Source organism: Corvus kubaryi, unplaced genomic scaffold (genome assembly GCF_017639235.1).
Source record: "Corvus kubaryi isolate FWS band 111438036 unplaced genomic scaffold, C.kubaryi_AGA036_p1.0 37367, whole genome shotgun sequence".
NCBI lineage: Eukaryota > Metazoa > Chordata > Aves > Passeriformes > Corvidae > Corvus > Corvus kubaryi.
This window is the reverse complement of record NW_024581119.1, coordinates 474882-484588: the sequence shown is the minus strand read 5'-3', so window position 1 is coordinate 484588 and position 9707 is coordinate 474882. Positions and strand designations below refer to the sequence as shown.

Below are 9707 nucleotides of genomic sequence, written 5' to 3'. Positions count from 1 at the left end.
GAGAGAAAAACTGGGGTTTAAATACCATCCCCAGATTTCCTGTGTGCAAACTTTACCCTAATCCTGCATTTTTGGGTTTCTCGTGGCTAAGGCAGCTGTGGAGCAGCAGAGGATTCTCTGACCACCCAGCCTGGGGCCAAGTGCCCAGGTGTCCTGGCTGCATTTGGAACATTGCCAATCAAAGTCTCAAAATTTCTCCCACTTTGATTCCCAATGGTTATGGAAAAATTGAAATGCAAGGCTATTCCCACTCCCCTCCCCTGCGTCCTTTGGTGTTCGAGGCGAATATCTCAGCGTGCGGGTGATGTGATGCTTCAATTCATTAGGAGGAGAGTTTTCGGGGTGATGACCTGTAAATGATTACAAGGCTCCCACAGCATAATTGCATGGGATCTTTTTTTTTTCCTGCTGCTGGACATTAATAGCACCTACTGATTACACAGAGTGAGTAACGACTGATTCCCTGAAGTCTGTCTGCTCCAGTCAAGGGATAAGTGCTTCTTACAGCGAGTTGTTCTTTCCAGGTAATTTAACAAGATTTGTCTGTTGGGTGAGGAAGGGAATTTGTGGTGTTTCTGTGTGGGGCAGTAGTCCTTCCTCTATTTCCATCACAGACCTCCTTTCTCACTGCTCCTCTACCAGCTGGTTGAGGGACCCAGAGTCAATGGCTCACTGGCCAATGTTTCTCCCGTGGTGGCAGTGGAGGTTTTCATTCCCAAATGAAACCCACTGGTGTCATTTCTGACCTTGAGTCCTGCCTTTGCTTTGTCCTGCAGGTGATGGTCAGAACTTGGTGACGGAGGACGTGACAGTGGTGGAGGGGGATGTGGCCACCATCAGCTGCCGCGTCAAGAACAGCGATGACTCGGTGATCCAGCTCCTGAACCCCAACAGGCAGACCATCTATTTCAGAGATTTCAGGCGTAAGTTTATGGTTCCTCATTTGGCCATGGCTCCTCCTGTGCCTCACTTGCTCTCAGGATACGGTATTTGCTGAGATCTCTCCTGTTTGTGCAATGCTGGGCACTTACAGTTCAGTTGGTTCTGTGGAGGAAGGTGAGATAGACAATCATAATCTTCTCCTTAATGGAAAACTTCATGGTCCCCTCTACAAGTCAGAACATCTTACTTTGCAATAGGAATTGATTGTTGTAATTCAGGGTGAATTGCAATTGAGTGCCAAATATTTAGCTGACACAAACAAATTGAACTGGGCGACACCGAAACAGCGCAGTGTCGTCAGAGGTAATCTCTTCAGGCCAAAGACTGAAAATTTCAGGACAATCTGTGCTGCTTTTTACCCAAACTAAAATCTCTCATCACTTGCATGTCCAGTGGATAAGTTTGTCCTGTGGTGACAGTGCCATGGTGGCTGCAGTGAGATGCTTTAAATGGTCTGTGTTAGTGCCACTGTGGGGACACAGCCATATTCTGTGCCCAGGAAACAACAGGATGGGAAACCAACTTTAAATTCTACTTTTCCCAATTCCTTCCTCATTCAGGCTGTCCCTGAGTGCCTACAGTCAGTGATGGGGCTGTGTAGACACCATAAGCATTTTACCTACACATCCCTAAGCCACCTGGTAATAAAACCACGTCCAAAGACTTGATGCTGTGCCCAGTGGTTTTCTCATGTTGATTATGTGAAATGATCTGAGAACTAAAAGATTTTATAGGTCCAGCTTCAAGGTAGGAAGCAGGATGGAAGCTAATCAGGAGCCCAGGGGTGCTCGCCTTGATGTGCTGCTGTCTGTAGGGGTCTCTGGGATTGTGGTGTGGCGGGAAGGGGACGTTGCCTCTCTCCGTGCAGTCACCCAGGCTGTGCTTGCCCCACAGCGCTGAAGGACAGCAGGTTCCAGCTGGTGAACTTCTCCAACAGCGAGCTCCGAGTGTCCCTGACGAACGTGTCCATCTCTGATGAAGGGAGGTACTTCTGCCAGCTCTACACCGACCCCCCCCAGGAAATCTACACCACGATCACGGTGCTCGGTAAGGACGGCTCGGTGCTCGCAGGGAGCTGTGGAGTCCCTGGACACACAGGGTCAGTGGGATGGGGTTCTGTGTGGCCCTGGGAGAGCTCCAGCCACCTGGAGAGAGATTTGAAGCAAGGATTTGAATGCTGAGTGCTGATGGCCGGGCACGTGGGGCCACAGGACCGACGCGCTGGCAGTGACAGCAGCTCCTCTATTCGAGCGGTTCCTGCCAATTAGCAGCAGCTTTTAAGGCTCTATTAATGGGAGAACCTGAATCAGGGAGGGTGACTTAATGTAAGATCTCACTTGCTGATTAGTTTAAATCTTCCTTCTTTTGCCTAATGAGATTTGGGTCTTAGGTTTTTATACGTTGTTAAGTAATGTTTATAAGCAGTTTTACTCCAGCTATTACAGTTATCAACACCTTCAAAGTTTCTGTGCACTTTCCAGCGCTCACAGGCATGCGAAGCTCTTCCAGCTCCTGCCTCTAATCGTGCACAGGCAAAAACAGTTTGTTGGATTTAATTTCACTGCTGGCAATGCTGAGAAGGTGTTTGAAATCAGAATACTCATTTCATTCACCTGTAAGCCAGCACCGCATGTCTTTCAAGTGGGAGACATAATGCAGGTTTTTGTTCGGTTTTTTTAAGCATGAATTGTGCTTCAGAACTGAGGGAAAAGTCTGTTTTCTTGCCTTGTACTTCAGTTGTTTCTGAGAAGCCTTTGTGGCATGGCCAGTGTGTGTGCTGCCTTTCCCCCACATCCATAAAGGTTTTGTGTCACCTTCATCACGTACTCGGGTCAAACCTCAGCTCAGGAAGCAGGCAAGGGTGAGGGAGGTTTATTATTAGAAGATGAAGGAGGGGTCTTAGTACTTGCACAGAGAGATTGGACACTGTGACACCAGGGATAGCTTGTCTTGCCTGTCTTTCCTATTACCCTAATTAGGGGAACAAATGAGCCAGGGCGGAGGAGGGGTTCTCTGTGTTGGTGTTGGCTGGTCCTCCCAGGAAATTGTTCCCCACCAAAAATCTCGTGGCCATCACCCAGCCCTTGATAGTTCTGAAGTTGTGTCTAAGACTGATGTTGCTGGTCTGCTTCTAATGCTGCCAGCTCAGGAGAGCAGAGGCGGGTGTCGAGGTGTCCCCCTTTGCAGCCGGCATTCAGAGGGAGCTGCACATTTGCTTCAGCACTTTCATGTCTTCTGTGACACGATATGTAGATTTATTCATGCTTAATTGGAACATGAGAAAGTCTCAAATATGTAGCCCATTCTGTTCTTTTTAGAGAGAAGCCACAAGTGACTAATTAGTCCATTTGATCATCTGGATGGTATTTATACATATTTGTTCTTCATTAGCTCGAAGACCTGTGAGTCACATCTGAACTATGCAGTTGCTTAATCACATTGATCAGAGCAAAGATGAGTTTCCTTTGGAAGTTCTGGGATTTTCTGAAGCCGTGACTCTGCCATAAGAACTCTCGCTGTTCACTTTTTCCTGAGTTTTGCCTTGCTGCTGGTGCTTTGATTGGGAAGAGATTCCCTTGTTCCCATGTCTTAATTTTTAAGCTCATTTGTCCCATTTCTGGGCTGTGCCGCAGTGGTTGTTACCCCTGAAGTTACAGCCTGTTTCTCAGTATTACTGGATGATTTTTCATGGGATGTAATCTTCCAGCTTTGTGTTCTGGGAGACTCCCGATCTAGGGAAGATGTGTGCCTGGGCAGAGCAGCAGATCTCCACCCCAAAGGATGTGGCTGCAGAGCTGGCTCCCTCCTGTCTTTGGGATGGTTTTGGGGTGGCTTGTGGGGGTGTGATGGGAGGCAGGTCTGTTCCCAAGGGATGGTGTTCCACTCCAGGCTTGTGCTCAGTGGCTTTAAGAGCGCCTTAAATGAGGTTGATGTTTGCTGGCCTGCTTCCATGCTCATGGCTGAGCCTTGGAGCTGAACAGCAGGAGAGAAAAATTGCCGTGGAGGTTAGAGGCTTGGTAAGTAATGCAGTGCCAAGTGTCAGCTTTTGTGTTTCCTCTCCTTGTCAGAGAAGTCAGGAAGTGTGCACGGAGTCAAGCTGGATTTTTAAATAGCAGCACACACCCGAGTAGCGCAGGAGGCTGCGGCTCTCCCTGGAACGGTGCCTGCTTGGGAGAGGGAACAGAAAGTTACAACCCTGATAAGTAATAATTTGTGAGACTGCGGTGATTATTAGGTGGAGAGTGAAAGTGCTCACTCCAATTACTGCAAAACCACCTATCAAAGGGTTTGATTGATTGAAAGATCAAATAAATGCTGGTTCCTTGTTTCCTTCGGCAGATTTTACAGGTTTTCCTCAAGGTTTTGTCTTGTGTTAATGATCAAAAGGTGTTTTTTTCATCTGGTATGTGTTGTGTTGTGTTTCCCATTCCAGTCCCACCACGCAATCTGGTAATTGACATCGAGAAAGAAACCGCCGTGGAGGGAGAGGAGATCGAGCTGAACTGCACCGCCATGGCCAGCAGACCAGCCACCACCATCAGATGGTTCAAAGGCAACAAGGAGCTAACTGGTAGATGTGTCCTCTCAGTCCCTTGCTTTGTTCAGGGAGTTGAAGTGATTTATGTAATGGCTGGGTGTTTGTTCTCTGCTGCCAGTTTAAGGGGAAAAAAAAGAAAAAAAGTAGAATGAGCTCCTTGGAGCGCCAGCTAAGAAACAAAGCACTGTGTGGGCAGACAGATAATTCCCTAACGCAGGGGGCTGAACTCCATTTGGTCCTCTGCCTACCTGCCAGCCTCGAGTGCCGGGTTCTGGAGTCCTGCTGTAACTGCAGGTGACCTTGAGGAGCCCAGAGCTGTGCACTGAATTCATTTCTGTGTGGCTTGTGTAGCTTTCTGCCCTGTTTTAGGTACAAGAGGGATTGTCTGCGCTTTGGGCTGTAAAGATTTGCAATTCACCTTCACGTCTAGCTCCCTTGTTTGTGGAGCGTTTTCCCTGTGTTCAGTTGAATATTCATCTAGGATGGGTTTCTCTGACTCCCTGAAGTCTGGTTGCTCCTGGTACTTGCACATTCAAGTCACTGACTCTGATTGCATGTGACACGCTGTTAGTTTAAGTCTGCATGTGGATGTGAGCTTGGTTGACAACACCTTTGTGCTTTACCCAGTCTGAGACACTGACGGACTCTCTGCAGAAGTCCAGACTTATTACTTCAAACCCACCCCCCTGCAAGAACAGGATAAAATCCTCTCCTTAAGCCCAACACTTCAGAGCATTTGAGCAGGCCACATGCTGGGAGGATGCTGATGCAAGTGGGATGCAAACCTGCTGCCTGGCGAAGTGGTGCCCCGCTGAGTCCCAGCGCCGTGGTGTGCAGGGAGTTAACGATGCTGCTCTGGTTCCCTTCCCCATCCCAGTGGGCAGCAGGACAAAGTGTTTGTCCCTTTCTGCCTGACCTGTCCAGCTTCTTGATTGAGTTTTCTTGTGTTAGCAGTCGAATCCCAGCTTTGTGTTCTCTGGGAAGAGTGCTGAGCTTCATGTAATACCACCTCACCCTGCTCAGTCTTCAGATTTTTTTTTTTTAACAGAGTAGAGACTGAAACACTTGGCTGTGAGTTTGTGAATTACAGGAAGTGTGGCTTTGCCCATGGGAAAGCTTTTCCTCCAAATATCAAGGGATGTCTGCGCGTGTCACCTGTTTCATATATTATACAGCAATATTTGGTGTCTGGAAGAGCTCTGCTACAGAAGTTACTCTTAGCATTTTGCCTGTGAATTCTTAAATGAAAAGGCACAGATCAGAGCAGAGCTGCACTGTCAGCGGGAGCTTGCTGGGTTCCTGGAAAAATCCTTTTTCTCCTGTCTTGTCTTGTCTCGTTTTGTCTTGTCTTCCTGCTCGTTTCCATCACAGCATCCCTCAGGCAGCCGGTCCAGAGCCGGGCTCCCCTCCCTCAAACAGAGCTCCCTATCAATACTACTTTTAGTTAATTTAATCTGTTAAATCACTTTTGTAGCTAATTGTTGATTCAGGAGTGGGAGGGGATTTGTACCTCATTGGTTTAAGAATTTGGGGGTTTGGGGACGTTGTTAAGGGGATTGTTAATCATTGCGGTAACACCGCGTGGACTTCACTTGGCCGGAACCTGACGGAGAGGAGGACGGGATGGGTGTCCAAAGGGAACATGGACAAGAGGGAGGTGGCCTGGCTGCAGGGGAGGCTCATCCTGTCATCACTCTGCTCTCTCTGTTCCCTGCCCCAGGCAAGTCGGAGGTGGAGCGGTGGTCCGACATGTACACCGTGACCAGCCAGCTCCTGCTGAAGGTGGGGCGGGAGGACGATGGGGTCCCTGTCATCTGCCTGGTGGATCACCCTGCGGTCAAAGACTTGCAGACACAGCGTTACCTGGAAGTCATGTGTGAGTAGCAGAACCTTTAATTCTCTTACTATATAAAATTGTGTGCTTGAGCGTTCAGGAACCCTTCGCTACATGTTAAAATTCCAGCGTCGATGAGGATTATATCCTGTTATGTAGAAATCGTAATCACAATGTAAGGTAACACTTCATGGGTGAAGCCACGACTTTCCCAGCCCTCTGTGATACCATAAATACTTTGCTTTGTTCTCTGATGAAATAACTCTCTGTACATAGAATTTGCATCAAAGGTTTCTGGCTGGGCTTTTTAATTGTCAGAACAGATTAAATCTGAGTATTTTTCTTCTAGCAACCTACTTATCTCTCTGAAAAGTGCTTCTCTACTCCCCCTTCAAAGCAACTGGCCACCGTGGCGAGTTTACTGGCAAAAACTGGGTATTGTGCAAGAGAAACCCAGTGCTGTGCACTGTGAACATGCAGCATCGACTGATTTTGTACATCAGAGTATGGAATTATGTGGAATCTGTAGTAGCAGCACTGATTGAAGCCAGCCTATTTCCTGTACTGCTCCTGACATGTTCATTGTTAATAATGCATCTCACTTCCCTTAGGAGCTGCTCCACTGTACATGACAGCAGCAAGCAGGTACCTGGAAATATCTGTGGTCCCACATGCACCTGGTGGAAATTTTGGAGCTGTGTACATGCATCCCTCTGTTCTGAAACCGCTCCCAAAAGCAAAGTGGGATGGTGCCTACAGCGAGGCTGTGTGCTTGGAAAACCAGGCCCTGAGACAATTCAAAGTCCTTGTTTCCGTAGGATCCCTTCAACTACATCACATTGAAAGGAGGAGAGGAAGTTTTGTATTAATTTATTTCATCTGCTTCATTATGTAGTTTCATTATGAACATCTTGGTTACAATTCTCGTATCTCCGAAACTAGCGGGAAGTAATGTTCCTGTAATGAGGAAAACAGGAATGATCAGATACTGCCTAAATTGACAGATACGAGATTTCTTGCGACTGTGCTAATGTGTAATTCATTTATGCAAACTTAATGTCCATTAACATTTCTTGTAGAGCTCCATTAGCTTTAATAATACATTAGCACCTTTGTGAGGCTTGATCAAATACTTAACGGGGAAGAGCAAAAAATCCCATCTACCCTGTTGTGTGAGGGGATTGGAACTCGCTGGGTTGAAAGGGCGTTGGACAACCTTGAGGCTTCCTTTCAGAAATCTCTCTGTAATCCTGGTGATTTGGTGGAATAGGAGAGGGCCACTGTTCAGGGGGGAAAAAGCTAACGTTTTCTCTCTTCTTCGTCAAATAAATCCTTCCTTGGCCGCTTTAGTTTGCAGCCTGAGGGGTTGCCCATGCAGTGAGGGCAAAGCACCCCTAAAGCACAGTTTTTGTTCAGCTCCTGCACTGGAGGCCCTGCTGCATCCTGTGCACACGTTTCTGCCCTTATCACTGATTTTAGCATCTCCTTGGGCTGTTCCAGAGCTGTTTGTGGGAATGAAGCACGGAGCTTCCTTGGGAGGGAATGGGGATGAACAGGAGAAGCGAGGTCAGACTGATTTGGTTTTATGTTCTGAATTAAACTCTGAGCTTGTTAGAAGTAATTATGTTCCAGTGTGGGGACTTGACCCCGTTAGCCCGGTCTGTTCCTTGGGTGGGCAGCAGCAGATGGCCAGAGAGGAGCCCCGGCCCAAGAACTTGCCTGTGATGTGACCTCGTGGCTCCAGGACTCAGTGGGCTGGAGCATAGCCAGACACCTGCATTTTGTACCTGCTGCAGGGCTTTAGTTTAAAGAAAAGGCAGTTTCAGAGCAAACTCTTACCCTTGAGCTTCTCCTGTCTCACGGTGATGATTTGTTGGCCACTGGGAGAGCGTGGGCAGGAGGTGGAGGCTCTTGTTCGTGCACACGGGCATCTCCATCAGTGCCCCCATGGAGCTCGGCCGTGGGGGGAGCTGGGGCTCCTGCACGGACACCTTCTCAGTTGATTTTAGATGTGGAATGTGCAGGTTCAGCAGAGGACGCTTCTCCAGCTCCTGTCCCTTCCTGCCACTGTCCATGGCGTTACCTTGCAGGTACCCAGCTACCGGGTCTCCGCTGCAGCGGCACCTGGAATTCCTTGCTCATCCGTGTGGATGTTGCTGCTTTCCTTGCAGCAGGTCGGTTATTTGGGCTGCATGTTCCACTCTCTGCTCTGACGTTCTCTCCCCACAAATCCTGCCCGCTCCCCCCACGGGCACAGCAGATCCGCCCCTTCAGAACATCAGCAGGGCACAAGAAAATGTTTTTCTCAGCAGATGTTGTATTTCTCTGCACTTAATGTATCCAACTGGAGCATGAAATGTATTGGGGAAGGACAGGAGGATGATGGATGGAGCCTGCTTGGATAATGAGGTATTTTTTGTCTGACTAAATTTCAGAGTAGGGAGATATTTTTTCTGAGATGCAACTCAAAAGTTGTGGCATTTGTTTTCCAAGAAAAAAGCAGAAAACAACAGTGCTGGGTGTTAACTTGTCCTACTCGTGGACTAAGCCTTTTGTTGCATATCTACCCTGGCACAGCATGGCTGGTGGTGAAGTTTGAGGTGAGTGCTTTCACGTGGCTGCAGGGTGTGTTACTGAAAAGAAATCTCTGAATCTCTGCAAACAAGCAGAGTAATGTGCGTGAAAGCCTCCCCTGACACTCCTCAAAAGCAAAGCAGGGTTGGACCAAGAGTGCCGTGCACTCGCAGTGGCCACAGCCCTTCCATGCCTGAGGAACATCCCCAGCCCTGTGCGGTGGCACTGGAGTGGAAATGTCCCCAGTTCTGCTGCAGTCGCTCTCTTCCTGTGGCTCGGATCCGTCAGTGAGCGATGGGAGACCGGTGCGTTGGGTGTAATTTTAGAAAGGAAATGAAGCAACAAAATGCATTAAAATATCATTAAGGAACTGAATGGAACCAGATATTCTGGGAGACATGCTAGTTGAGCCCTTGTGGTGCGTTTGCTGCTCTTATTACGTGATACTGGAAGTGAGTGTCAAAGCCTGGATTTGGCCTCTCCTCTGGGCTGGCTTTTTGTCCTTTTCTGAAATTATAATTAACTGTGCATTCATTTTTGTTATATCTACACGTGTACCTTTCAAGTCTGCCCCAATGGAGTCTTGTTGCAGCCTCTGCTGTTGTGATAGGAGAACTTTTTGTGCCCAATTATGTTCAAAATCGGCCACATACGTTTGCTGCCGCATCTCCAGTAATCCTTACATTTCCATCCAGTACAAATATTAATTGCATAGTTTGCAGTGAAGTGATTAACATCAATGTAATTTATCATCTGGAGATTGCTAAAAGCGAATAAATGAGTTGTTTTGTTCAGCGAGGTGTTGACCCCTTCAGAAAC

The 9707-nt window shown here is 47.9% G+C and overlaps 1 protein-coding gene across 1 annotated transcript in view; it reads left to right on the top strand.

Annotated features, from left to right (window-relative positions):
* The first annotated feature begins 345 nt into the window (after window positions 1-345).
* The window catches only part of CADM1 (cell adhesion molecule 1), a 45560-nt gene continuing 36198 nt past the window's right edge, over window positions 346-9707 (top strand). Inside the window, exons 1-5 of the mRNA XM_042034032.1 lie at window positions 346-352; window positions 753-923; window positions 1837-1989; window positions 4376-4513; window positions 6201-6356. Of these exons, the coding sequence (XP_041889966.1) occupies window positions 346-352; window positions 753-923; window positions 1837-1989; window positions 4376-4513; window positions 6201-6356 (625 nt within the window). The remainder of the gene's footprint in view (window positions 353-752; window positions 924-1836; window positions 1990-4375; window positions 4514-6200; window positions 6357-9707) is intronic.